The sequence below is a fragment of the Hibiscus syriacus genome, unplaced genomic scaffold (genome assembly GCF_006381635.1).
Source record: "Hibiscus syriacus cultivar Baekdansim isolate YM2019G1 unplaced genomic scaffold, ASM638163v2 tig00111166_pilon, whole genome shotgun sequence".
NCBI classification, from domain to species: domain Eukaryota; kingdom Viridiplantae; phylum Streptophyta; class Magnoliopsida; order Malvales; family Malvaceae; genus Hibiscus; species Hibiscus syriacus.
In genome coordinates this window covers 68,087-81,442 of record NW_024063008.1, presented here as the reverse complement: position 1 = coordinate 81,442, position 13,356 = coordinate 68,087, and the positions used below count along the sequence as shown (strand labels likewise).

The 13,356-nt window shown below is 31.9% G+C and overlaps 3 protein-coding genes across 7 annotated transcripts; all 3 read right to left on the bottom strand.

The window, feature by feature from the left end:
- Nucleotides 1-101: 101 nt before the first annotated feature.
- LOC120155153 (WAT1-related protein At5g47470-like) lies at nucleotides 102-1,844 on the bottom strand. The gene is made up of 7 exons (XM_039166737.1): nucleotides 1,621-1,844; nucleotides 1,475-1,537; nucleotides 1,254-1,370; nucleotides 942-1,173; nucleotides 686-847; nucleotides 293-444; nucleotides 102-202 (listed from the first exon to the last, which is right to left on the bottom strand). The coding sequence occupies exons 1-7, from the start codon at nucleotides 1,833-1,835 to the stop codon at nucleotides 115-117; spliced, it is 1,029 nt and encodes a 342-aa protein (XP_039022668.1). The 5' UTR covers nucleotides 1,836-1,844; the 3' UTR covers nucleotides 102-114.
- Nucleotides 1,845-3,118: 1,274 nt separating this feature from the next.
- LOC120155151 (protein NONRESPONDING TO OXYLIPINS 2, mitochondrial-like) lies at nucleotides 3,119-5,736 on the bottom strand. 5 transcript variants are annotated; one of them, XR_005518946.1, is made up of 4 exons: nucleotides 5,441-5,734; nucleotides 5,194-5,312; nucleotides 4,138-4,208; nucleotides 3,335-3,567 (listed from the first exon to the last, which is right to left on the bottom strand). XR_005518946.1 is itself a non-coding variant. In XM_039166734.1 (3 exons), exons 1-3 carry the CDS (start codon nucleotides 5,611-5,613, stop codon nucleotides 3,250-3,252), a joined length of 318 nt encoding a protein of 105 aa, XP_039022665.1. In that variant the 5' UTR covers nucleotides 5,614-5,735; the 3' UTR covers nucleotides 3,119-3,249. The 5 variants fall into 5 exon arrangements, 4 of the variants coding, with proteins under 4 accessions (XP_039022665.1, XP_039022666.1, XP_039022667.1 ...); XM_039166734.1 differs by lacking the exons at nucleotides 3,335-3,567; nucleotides 4,138-4,208 and adding an exon at nucleotides 3,119-3,275 and having other exon boundaries at nucleotides 5,441-5,735; XM_039166735.1 differs by lacking the exon at nucleotides 4,138-4,208 and having other exon boundaries at nucleotides 5,441-5,735.
- A 497-nt stretch (nucleotides 5,737-6,233) lies between these two features.
- LOC120155148 (metalloendoproteinase 4-MMP-like) lies at nucleotides 6,234-7,364 on the bottom strand. Its single transcript, XM_039166729.1, has one exon. It carries the CDS (start codon nucleotides 7,327-7,329, stop codon nucleotides 6,250-6,252), a length of 1,080 nt encoding a protein of 359 aa, XP_039022660.1. The 5' UTR covers nucleotides 7,330-7,364; the 3' UTR covers nucleotides 6,234-6,249.
- Between the last annotated feature and the right edge of the window lie 5,992 nt (nucleotides 7,365-13,356).

Sequence of the window (13,356 nt, the reverse complement as noted above, 5' to 3'; positions counted from 1 at the left end):
GGCCTGCGTCGATCTTGCATGTCAGGGAACTTCACTTTTGTTGATCTTCGTATGGGAAGTAGATAGCTCTTTAGCTCAATAGAGGTTTCCGTTTCTCCGGTTCGAACTCGCTTGTTAAGCCTTCCCCGGCCAATAAACTTCTTTTCCTTTAGCCCATAACACGAAGTAGAGGCCGGTGAACATGAGGAACATTCCGGCAAGGCTGTATCAAGAGATGGATTCATAGAATGTTGGTACATTTGCGATTTCAAACATGGAAGCAAATTTGTAAATCTGTATGTGTATGGTTTACCTTCCTAATGAAATGGTCTGTCCTAATGTAATAAAAGACAGAACTACTGTTACGACTGTTCCAATGGGGCAAAACATTGAGACCAGCACTGGTCCCCTCTTCTTCATTGCCCATCCGTTGAAGCTTACACAAATTCCGCTCACGGCTCCTCCCTGCGCATCCGAATATGAACGAATAGATCGGTGAAGAAAACGAGGTGCATTACTGTTTTGAATCTTTCGATGTGCATTTAAATTCTGAAGTGTGTGTAGTTTCTGTCTGCTCCTACAACTTCATGTATAAGCATGCTTTTGGGGTATGAAACTAGTATCTTCATAGTAGTTTGGAGCTTGGGAATTCAGTATTAACTAACTTATATTTCATTAAAGATCACAGTATATGAGATTTTCATACCAGTATAGAAAAGCCAAGTAGGTTCCAAGCACTAACAAGAGGCCAACCCCATTCGAAATCATGATTTTCAAACAACTGCACCAGTGAAGTTATAATCACTCCGATCAAGGACGTTATCGCACACAACGACATCGGAGCAGGAAAATTTCCCAAGGTCGTCGCCTGTAAAACACAATATCTTAGCGAAAAAAGAAAAAGAAAAAGAAAAGCACAAATTCAACCTCCTATATTTTTTCTCCATTTTTTTCAAGATTACCTGCAATACTACATTGCTTGATAGAACCAGGACTGCTGCCATGAGGTACATGCAACCGATGATCATATTTTTGTTGAAAATGTCGTTATAAATGGCCACGGTATCCATCACCACATCTCCCGACGAGACGGTGCTCTGCATTACACTCATTATAATGGCGCCAATGACACACAAGAATGTGCCTGCAATCTTAACTTTACTGTATAGGCAATTTATAGCAACTTTTTCTAACCTGCATCAGCATTGCCAAAATTCATCAGTACGTGTTAATTACTAATGTGTACATGAAGAAAAATGAATGGAATACAGTACCTGAAAGCCCAAGCAATTATAAAGATAAGTCCAGGAGCAAGGTTTGGCATGGCTGTTGCCACTGCTGGTGAAGTTAGATCAATCCCTTTGAGGAATAGGGATTGGAACAAAGTTATTCTGAAACAAAGATTATCAATAACATGAATAATTCTAATTTCTAGATGGATTTTTATGCATGATCCAAATACTAAAACAGAATGTAAAATGAAAATTAACCTTACCCTCCAAAGGAGATTAAAACAAACTGAATTATGAACTTCAAGGTTAATCGGTTCGGCCATCGGCTCCTGCAAAATGAATGGGATGTGAATTTTGATGCCTTCAAAATGTTTCCATGGCTAAGCAACTCCAGAAAGAAAGAAAGAACATGAAAATGAATTTCCTTTCGAAATAAAAAGAAAAAGGGGAGAGAATAATGAAGGTGGCAAGGGTGAAGTAAATAACAATGGTGAAAGGGCTAAGGCCAAGCGACATAAGATAAGCAAGTAAAACAGAGTTCCCTGCATAAACAAATTGCACTCCTACCAATCCTCCTATTATTGCCACATCTTCAAGCATAAGTTTTTTCAAGTACACCACCATCTTTACTTTCCTCCCCACTTTCTTTCCTTCCAAACAGGGAACAAAAAAGAAAAGAAACGCAAAGAAAAGTTATATACACCCAGCACCTTTCTGTTTATTTGTTGTTTAAAATGTTTGTTTCTGATTTTCTATATCAAATCACTTGAGTTTCTTTCTTTCTTCCTTTTGGATTCGGGTTATGTAATCGCAACCAAATGACAGTACTTTTGTTTATTCGTTTTTCTTGGTTATCTCTCTGTGTACCTCTTGCTCTTTTGGCACTTAACTAACATTAGGAGGCTTTCTCCAGGTTATTCGCAAGATGGTGTAACAAAGGGGGGGTGTCTTTGTTTTTAGTGGCTCCTCTGATTATCTTTTTATAGCTTTTTTCACAAATTTGTCTCCCTACATTACGTTTTGCCATCTCTCTCTTCAGATTTAAACTATCTTTAGAGCACTGTTAACGGGCACAACTCCCATTTTTTCCTACTAAATATTTGTCCACTTCACCCATCATTTCTGGTCTCTCTTCTCCTCCACACAATTTTTTTCATGTAACTATGATATTTAATTAAAGATGTTCTTTCTCATTTTTAATATTTAATTAGCCAGAAATAAGTTAATCAATATAATTTATTTTATTGATAACACACTTTTTTTATTATTTATATTTTATTATTTGATTTTCTATAAAATATTTTCTCATTTTCACTTCAAAGTAAACACTCAAAATATTCTTGTCGATACATTTCCCCACTATAGCACCAACATCTCTCATCGACACACCGATCCCTTATTGACACAAGTTTCTCACTAAACGTCAACAACAATAACATCATGAATCTCTGATTTTCTCTCGCTCCAAATCTTCCTTAACTTATACCAAATATAAATAATTAAATAATAATTTTATAATAAATAATATTAATTAAATTTTTATAATAATTTACAATGAATAATATTATTTATTATATTTAGTATTTATAATAAATAAGTTATAAAAGATTTATCAAACAAAAATGATTTATGCATCTTCCAAATACCAAAAAAAAATGATTTAATAAAACTGTTTTATAAGAATATATAAATATAAATAATTCATTTTTCAAAACTTTATAATTTGATTTTTTATTTACCCGGAGCTTTATAAATTTCTTGCCTTCGTCCCTAACTTGGGATACAAAGCATAGGGCAACTGAATTTCTTATTCAAGTTGGAAAATCATGATGGTTTAGCCTGATAAGCATCCCAAATTCGTTAAACAAGGCTACTTTGTTCTTAATCTTATAACTTGTATGAATCAAAATCAGCTCCACTGCTGTTAGAATGAAATGACAACAATATTTTCTTTCCAAATGTAAGTCCATAGGTCCTTGCTGCTCCAGTTATTCGAACACGCCTCCAACGTATCATCGTAACCATGGTCTCTAACAAGTCACCTTGGAACAGCTAGACCAAACTCTATTGTACACAGAATTCACTCAAATCAGAGACTTGTTAGCAGAAACCATTCCACAATGTGTAAATAAAGCATTGATAATAGCATTAAACTCCAACCAACAATTGAGTGCAAGCAAATTAATGAATGCTGTATATTATATCTGTTTTCGAACTTCTAAACATAACACTAAAAACGTCACTAAGATCATCTAAAACTGGTTTCCCACTGAAATCAACGTCAAACAAAACTGAAAAATAGAAGACAGGCTTCGCCTTCTGAAGACAGCAACGTCTCACGTACCATCAATTCCATCTGGAAAAAGGAACATTTTTGTTACCATTGTATTCTAGATCACTTGTGAATGAATCACTCTAAATAAAATAAATCAGTGTCACAGTATTTGATTCCTCAAATACAAATGATCATATGATGACCTCTATTGCACAAATTTTTAGAATGCATTCACTCGGCCTATTTGTCTAGACTACCACACTTCAGGTAGTAGAAAGAAGACTATGCCAAGCAAAAGGAGGAACTGTAAGCACAAAGCTGAATGGAAGGGCGAGTGGATCGGCAGACTTTAACATGTCAATATTGATATTATCTTATCCTATATATAAAAAAAGCAACAATAATTCCCAGGAAGATAGGATGATAAAATCCACACTATACACAAATGCAAGAAATATTATGTAGAGTTAAAATCCCACAACTACACTGGGAGGTCGTGCAACGTTGAATAGAGGTTTCTCTTTCCAGAATTAAGAAGAGTATAAAGAAGGGAACTGGTTTAAATAATAGAAAGAGAAGTGTGAAAAATAATGGCCATATCCTGAATAATTAAATTTCAAGATCACTAAAAAGGCACTCATGGTTTCGTACTTGAGAATGAAGATGAGCCTGTCACTGTAAATTCCCACTTTATTTCTTTCAAGCATATTGAACTTATGTGCCTGCAGGAACCAAATATTCTAGTCAGACATTGTTATGCATCATTAAGCACACCCGACCCCATTTTATATGCCCTTTTGTGTTTCACTCAGAAGGCAATATCACTTATCTGATGGTGTCCACCGTCTTTTGAGGAACAAAAGTTTAGAATTTTTTCCACCGTCTTTTGAGCAACAAAAGTTTAGAATTTTACTTCCTAATTAGCTATGCTCTCTAAAATCGGAACTAACACCTTCAACCCAACCAAAATTTTAAAGAAACGTCAATTTATCTATTATAGGGGATCAGACATAGAAATCACTTGCAATACTCAAGTAGCAATTCAAGTATAATTTGGAACCAAACTTTCAATTCAGGAATGCTTACTACTTGCATCATAACCATATTTTCCTACTATCTATGTAGTCTTCTACTTACCTCATAAGCCTATTTTTGAAATACATGTTTTAAGGTTACATGGCTCATCTATCTAATGCAAGGTTGGGACTTGGGCGGTTTATCAAACACTCTTGCCTCTTCGATTAATTCGACAGTCTACCACAGATGCTCAGCTTGTAAGAGAGATAGAAACAGAGAGACTTAGTACTTGCTTCTTAATTGTAGAAGAAACGATTTTAAAGAGAAAATTTGGCATTCATCTGATCATTGTTTTTAAATTGACGTTAGTTAGCTATATGCTCATTAAAAAATATGATCATGCTCTTAGCCTTAAAGCTTTCGACTATAATTATAACACAGAAATAGCATTTATAAGCAAAAAAAAATCATTCAGAACAGTCATGTTAGTAATATCTTCATATGCAAAACAAATGAGGGAGGAAAACAAACTTAATACATGAAATATTCAAAACCAAATTCAAGAATGATGAAACAGGAGCAGATATATATACAACCATATTAAGAGTATGAGAAGCAAAAAAAAAGCCACTCACAATAGAAAACAGATAAAATAGTACTAGAGACCGGGATAAGTGCAGCAGAGTGTACCCTGAGAAAGTGCCCGGCAACTCCTCGATGTTGAGCTCAGGCAGGACGACAGCCTCGCCGCCGCCACCGCACTGTGCAGCGGCAACAGTGAATGCGCACATCCCAGCTCCGAAGGACACCTTCCATCATAAAAAAATAAACAAAAATAATTATTACAACTTCAAAATAGTAAAACGATAGCTCCCAATTCAGGAAACAAATGGTTACAGAAATTGTAATCTAGAAAATGGAAACCAAAAAAGGGTACCTGGAGAAAGTGAAACGGCGAAGAGGAGAGGTGGATTGGGAGGGGAGAGGTGATCGGGTGGAGGAGGGAGCAGCGGCAGATCTTGAGAATGGGGATTTTGGACCGTTGGTTTTAAAGGCGGATTTGATGGAGGAGGATGATCTACTGATGAAGCTCTTGCAAGCTGAAGCCATTAGCAAATAATAAAAGGAGAGAGGAAATCGAAAAACTTTACTAATCGAAGCTCAAACCTTGGAGGAAGTAAAGCGGGAAGACAGGGTTTAGGTATTAGCTCACAGTGCCGTTTTCGATTCGAAGAAGTAAAGCAAAACCCTACTCATTCAATTGTTAACCACAGCATTCCCATTATTTACAGTCGTACCCTCTCACCCGGCATTATTTTATACCTTATGCTATATCTTTGGGTAAATATCCTTATGGAATATCTTTTTATTGTTTCAATCACATATCCAACTAGTGGTGGTGATTAAAGAAGAGATTGTTGTTTTTTTTATAAATTCTGATTTAAAATAATTATATTTATAGGATGGGTTTGTTAATTGATTAAATTTTTTTAATTCTCATTAAATTTATATATTTATTATATGTTTTATTAATATCTTGTTTCCGTTCTTAATATAAAATTATATATCGGTCCTTATTAATGGTCACATAGATAAGTTGAATCAACTTATTTAGAAGTTATGCACTTATGCTTAGTATCCTGTTCCTCTGATTATTTTTTATTTTTTCTTCTTTCATTCTTCTAAATGCTGTGGCTTCTATACAAAAGAGATCTCTTTTCAAACTTGTATACAAAAGAGAGGGTGTCATGTAATCATGAAAAGAAGAGAGAAAACTAGCAGTAGCCATGAGAACGTGCAGCTACATGGTCTATAATGCAAGCCAATTGCTTTGTTAGAAGAATATTCAGACTCCAACAAAGAGCTGTATTTGAAGTTGGGATTTGATCCATACAACGCTTGAACACCTTCAACATCATCGAGTTTAAGGTCCACTTTTTTACTCCGAGGCCTCAGGCTCGGATACATCACGGCTTCCTTCACCGAGCTATGGGCCAAGCCGAGTATATGACCGATCTCATGCATCGCCACTGATTCCAAGTCAACAGCCGACTTTGATTTCTCTTTCCCGAAATCAACGGCCCACGTTTCTGCTTCATCCAGGTGGAGCCTCCCGTTCTCTGGCGAAAAAGCATGAGCTAACACTCCTAAAACCCCATCAAACGGTTCGCCGTCGCCGTGATCGCCGCTGAAGAACCCGATCTTGATATTGGCCGATCCGTAATCTTCTATCTCAGTGAAGTTCACTGGAATCACCGAAGCCCACCTCGAAAACGAGCGTTGAAACACTGCTCTGATTCCTGCCAAGCTTATGTAATCGATTATGTTCGAAGGCGAGAAAGCGTACGTTAAAGTCATAGGCGACCCACGGACCCATCTTGGCCTTCCGTAAAAATAGGCGAAGTGTTTGGTTGCATGGAGTTTTGGACCGGTGTCCGACACGCCGCACCTCGGCGACATGATCGTCGATATTGTTTGGGAATCAAGCTTTCCGGATACCGGCAACCCGAACTTCTTTTGGTACAAAATTATGGCTGATTCGAATTGAGCATCGAAAACGTCAGTGAAGCTGTCGTTTTGGTTGTCTGGAATCGATAGGTAGCCGAACCGTTGGAAGTATTTCTTGAGTTCCGACATGCCGCTGACGTGGCTACCTTTCTCGGCGTCCTTAAAGCGAGTAAAATTAAGCCACGTAACGTGGTGATCATCGGTCGTTATGACAGTTACCTGTCCTGGTGTGATTCTGGCGGGAAAACAAAGATGCGGGAGGAAACAGAGGAAAAGGAAGAAAGAGAGGGGGGAAAAGTAACCAAACAACTGAAACATAGTTTCTGTTGTTAGTTATTTTTTTGGATTAGAGCTGAAAATTGAAGGAATTGATAGGCTTTTATTAGGAGATTAGGTTAGAATTCATTTTTTTAAATTCGCATAAAAATAATCGAACTTCTTTTAATAATTTGTTTAGAAAATTGTAATAATCGAAGCATGGGAAAGATAGGATCGATGAACAAGAAAAGGGAAGAGAAGGTAGATAGATTCTGCCGTGCCCCCTGCCTGGAGACACTGGCGTTGAGGGAGAGAATGGTGGGTTAACCACTGCCTCAGTTTGTAATTAAATTTTTCATTAAATAGTTTTAGTATCCGGCAAAAATTTAAATAGCGATACGTTATCGAAATAATAGTGGTTATATCATAGTAATGGTGTGTTGTCTAAAATCATTAAAGTACGATCATAATATTTATAATAACTATAATAGTATCAGTCATATTTACAATCATGATAATATAATAAAATCAAAATTACTCTCGAAACCTTAATTTAATCTCTTGATTTCATTATTTCTTTTATTTCGGTGAGATTAAACTGGGGATAAACTTTAAAATCTTAGTTGTTTGTTGACCAAATGAGCTGATTTCAGCATTAGTTTCATTTCACATCACTTTCCAATCAGGTTTTCTATTGTTCCGAGTTCTAACTTTTACTACAAGACAACTCTTGGTGACCCAAGATTCTTCGATTGCGTGTTTTGTTCCGTCAATTAGACCGTTGTTTTTTACATGGTTAGGCAATCTTGTCCCCAAAAAATAAAAATTCAAAGAGTCGGAGTCAGCATAGAAATTTCCTCATCTTACCCAAGAAGAAAAAAAGGAAATTTATTCAAATTCCCAAAAATAAAAGATGATTGTGTGACTCAATTAAATTATGACTTTTAATATTTTTAGTATTTTATTGGATAATTTACTCTTTTAATTGAGAAGCGATATAAATAAGCAAGCAATTGAATTAGGTTGGGGTTTAATCGTTTAAAGATATATTAAGAATGTGTTGGAAAGAACTTTTCAACTTTATGAACCTAAGCTCCGCATTACCAAATTTGATTTTGCTTTCAAATGGTAATACAAAGCCCTCTAATAAGTTGAAAGTTTTCCATGCTTAAATAAAATCATAAATATAACCATCGATACAAGGCTACTCCAGTGTGGCAACCATACCTATTTCCTTTCACTAATTTTGTCATAATCACTCACTTCCATCATCACACCCACTTCCCTATGTAATCAAATCAATTTCAAAGTAATTTTTTTATTAACCATCGATATTTGATCTACTTATCGATTAATTCAAATTAGGTGATATCGAGGTTTATCATGAGATAATCCTCTCGATCTAATTTATTATAGGATAAAGTACACAAATGGTCTCCCGACTATATGATAATATTTTATTTAGTCCTCCGACTATTAAAGGTTAAAAAATAGTCCCTCAATTATAGAGAGTTGTTTTGTTGAGTCCATTGACTATTAAAAGTTACAAAATGATCATCTGACTATTCATTGTGTTTCAAACTCTTCATTCTCCATTAAAAAATTGATGACAGTCTGAGTTGGACGTTAACTTGCTAACTAAAATATCATAAAATTTGATATCATAATCTCAAATAACTATTATATATATTAGTCTGCATGTTAACGTTCAACTCAGACAACCATTAATTTTTTTAACTGATAAAGGATGAGTATGGAACATAATGAATAGTCAGGTGACCATTTTGTAACTTTTAATGGTCGAATGACTCGATAAAGTAATATCCTATAGTCGGGGATATTTGTGTACTTTACCCTTTATTGTATTCACAACGTTAAATATTAAATATATGACATTGTTTAAAGAATTTAATACATCATCCCACTATATCAATTGATGGTTGATCCAAATATTTCTTACAATAATTAAGTTTATAGAATATTTTTTTTTAAATATCAATGGATGTTAAAATTCAAATTATTATATAAACTAATTAAATCAAGTCTTAAATTAAATGATTAATTAATTTGTTTGATAAAAAAGGACATTCAATCCCGAAGTCTTTGTTAGTTTTGCTTTTAAAATTAAATGAAGATGTTTTTCATAAATGGGTGCATTAATTCACTATAAAATACTTCATATTTGTTTCCTTTAAAAGAATTAGCTATTTCGGACGGCTGAAGCAAGCCACCGTCGCTTTTCCTTTCGTGGCAGTGTCTTTCGAGTACGAACCATTTGGTTAATTTCATCATACAAATCAATGTAAACATAAAAAGCTATATCTTATTAGTTGTCCCTCATTTGACCTTTTGTAAAAAATGACGTTGACCTATATATTTACATATATTATATGTTTTTGAGTTTGTTTTATTGTTTAGGTTAAGAATTCATGGTTGCTTCTTGTTTTTTTTAAGAATAGAATATACCTTAATACTATGTAATAAGAGTAAAATTTTTATTTAAATAAAAATTATTTTTTAAAATTTTGTATGTTCAAATTATTCAAGACAATTAAAATTAATTATTCAAATTTTAAATATTTGTTTTGATTAATCTGGGGTAAATATAAGGTAGTATATTTTTAAAGATAACTCTTAACCATTTAATATTGAACGTTCATACCTTTGATATTCCTAGTGTTCGAACCTACAACTTCAGGGAATAACAACAATTCATTTACCACCGAGGACGATATATATATCATATACGGTCGTTTAAATCGGAACCAAACAATATTAAAATATTATCAATAATTATAATTGAATTCAAATACAAATTAAACAAATATATTTGATTCTACTAACAACCAACTAGTCTAGTGGGATAAGATACTATATCTTTTAAGTAAGGTCAAGAGTTTAAATAACGTTATTTACAACAACAACAAAAATTAGATTAGGAGGATCGTCCTTATTTCTGCAATACTCGATTTAGATTATATATATATATATATACACTCATTACAACTGTGTCCTAGAGACGGTCCGATCTTTTGTAGGTCAATGTTTGGAAGACCTAAAAACTACCACCTAACAAATATGCGTTGGAGATTTGTGTCTATCCTAAAAGTATCGCTTCCCCTCAAAATTTCTACAAAGGGACTCCGTTAACATTAGAAGCATTATTTAACTTTTTTTATTCGTTTTATAATAAATGTTTAATTAATCAAATTATTTTTAAATAAAATGAATTAATCAGGAAGATAACCCACCCTACAATAAGTCATTGATGATGTCACAATGAATGGGATTTTGAGAATTATGAAACTGATATTGATGCTGAACTTATCCATTTGGCAATATGTCTATTACTTCTTTGAGGAGGGTACAAATTCAACCAAATCACAATTAATTAATTGGGAAGAATAATGTTTTATCGGATTTTTTAAGAATTTTTTTGAGTATTTCCACGTAAAAAATTTAAGTTTTTTCATGCCAAATAAAATTATTATAAATTATAAATTATTCTATAATTCATATTATAATTTTCTAGGCAGCACAAAAGCATTCATATGTGAGAAGGTGAGAGGAAGCTCAGTCCACATAAAAGCATATACTTATAGGCCCACATATAGAGTGAGAGCCTTTATTTGAATCCGGCTTATTAAACCCATCACACTTTGCCCGCTACAACTTTAACCAAATGGTTTAAATCGTTTCTTTCCTCATGTCGTTGTCTTTCACATACTCAAGTTCAAGCAATTGTATACGTACGATACATGTATGTTGTCAATAACTAAAAAAATTCATAATATATATTACCTTACCTAATAAATTTAAACTTCATGATTATCAAAGAGGCCAGTAGCTTCGCGCACCCAAATCTATTTTTTAAGTGGGACATTATCAAAGTGGTCATAGTTCAGTCTATTATTGATTTGAAAGGATATTTATTTATAATATTTTTAGATATTATACTTCAATTTTTTGGGTGAATTTGTGTAATATATTCCAATTAAACCAACAAAAAAGGTATCTACAAAGAAATATACTTAGTTATTCTAAATTTAATGAAATTTTTTATGTTTTTTAATCTCTTTTATGTTTTGTTATTGACATAATAAAATTTATTGTATAATTTTATTGAAAAATTAATTATATAAAAATATATTTATTTTTTAAATTTATTTTGTAATCGATTACTCACTATAATTTATTATAAAATCATTTTAATTAATATGTGATTTTCCCTTTAGAAAAGAACTTTTCATTACGTAGAAATGTGGGTTTATTTGTATTTCGTCTCCCTCGTCTTTCAAATTTATTCTCTCGAGACATAAAATAAATGAATTTACATTTAAATTCAATTTCAGATATTGTTTTTGTCCACATGTAGCTCTTTGCTAGGTTTCCATTTTAATATTCAAATCAAATTCTCATCTCCAATATCTAGAATTGTTAATATAAACAGTATGTTAGATCTTTGATTCTTCTTCACATTTGCATTTATATAACCATTAATTCTCGAACTATAAATACCTTCCAACAGAGGCTGCGGTTTTATGGCGATTTTTTCGAAAAATCACCATAAAAAGCTTTTATTTTCTGTCAGGTATCGTTCATATTTATTTTTCGATTTAATACCCTTTGCAGGAAGGTCGCACTGTGCCTTACGTCAGTGGGGTAAGGCGCGCCCCTGAAATGCGTCTTGTGAAACCTGTAAAAAATTCAGATGTTAGTTTTATAAATATTTTTAAAATAATGTCTAATATGTAATTAATTTCTGTTAGGGTAATATTTGTGTAAAAAGTTAATTTTATCTATTTATTTTTATGTGATATTATTTTTAACAACAATTAATAATGTTTATTGACTTTTAAAATTAATTATTTAAAAATATTAAAATAAAATTTTAATTACAATTGAGAGATCAAATGAATTATTATTTAATTTTTTAAAAAATAAATAAAAATGTAATAAAAAAAAATTAAAAGTAAATAAAATTCAATAAAAATAGAATGTAAAGCTAAAAAATATCATCTTTTTATTTAAAATATTCTTTTTAATATTAATTTTAAAAAAAATAAAATAAATATTAAATTTTAATTTTAATTTTATTAAAAATAAATAAACATTATTAACTGTTGTTAAAAATAATAATTAATGAATAATAATTCATTTAATCCCTCAATTGTAATTAAAATTTTATTTTAATATTTTTTATATTTTTAAACAATTAATTTTAAAATACTCTATTCTCAAGACCTAAAGTCAAGTTTATGATTGTTAAACAATTATAGGTGTGGAAAGCTACATGAATCGAATAAAAATTCGATCATACAAAGTCAATAACTCAAAATTGTCTAACTGTTGTCTAAATATCAAATCAATTGTACCACGAATAAACATCCGATCAAAGAGTTGATATTTTCTACTCAATCTTCACAAAAATTATTTTGTCTTATCATTTTCTCCTACTTATGAGCTCATTTTTTTTTCAATTCTTTTCCAATTCTTTTTTGTTGAATATAGTTATCTACGTGCACACAGAAAAATTAAAAGTGGAGTAATTTTTATTGCAAAAGTCAATTGTAATTAAAATTTTATTTTAATATTTTTTATATTTTTAAATAATTAATTTTAAAAGTCAATAAATTTTTAAAAATATATGAAATTTATAATTTTTTAAATTATAAAATATTTATCATCACCATCATCATCATTTTATAAAATAAATATTAGTTATAAAACTTTTATAAAATTATTCATATTTTAAAATACTTACATTTAAAGTTTTCCTATACTAAATTATACTTATTACGTAATTTCATGCAAAAAATTAAAATTTGTCGAGTTATAAAATAATTTGTAAAGGAATATTTAAAGATTTTAATGTAGAACACAAAATATAAATAAATAAAATTGACGTTTTTATAAAAATATAACTCTAATAAAAATTAATTGCATATTAGATACTATTGTAAAAATATTTACAAAATTATCACTCAACTTTTTTACCCGTTTCACAAAGCACGTTGCGGGACGCGCCTTACTCACATGACGCCAGATCAGCGTAAGGCACGGGCAAGATATGCCTTCTTACAAAAA

Bases quoted from the DNA above. Each gene is read 5' to 3' on its own strand.
- LOC120155153 (XM_039166737.1), bottom strand. From the start codon at position 1,835: ATGGTGGTGTACTTGAAAAAACTTATGCTTGAAGATGTGGCAATAATA. The intron at 1,174-1,253 runs GTACTGTATTCC...ATGCTGATGCAG, and splicing joins ATAATTGCTTGGGCTTTCAG to GTTAGAAAAAGTTGCTATAA. The intron at 203-292 runs GTAAACCATACA...CTCTTGATACAG, and splicing joins CAGACCATTTCATTAGGAAG to CCTTGCCGGAATGTTCCTCA.
- LOC120155151 (XM_039166733.1), bottom strand. From the start codon at position 5,613: ATGGCTTCAGCTTGCAAGAGCTTCATCAGTAGATCATCCTCCTCCATC. The intron at 5,313-5,440 runs GTACCCTTTTTT...TTATGATGGAAG, and splicing joins CGCCGTTTCACTTTCTCCAG to GTGTCCTTCGGAGCTGGGAT.
- LOC120155148 (XM_039166729.1), bottom strand. From the start codon at position 7,329: ATGTTTCAGTTGTTTGGTTACTTTTCCCCCCTCTCTTTCTTCCTTTTC.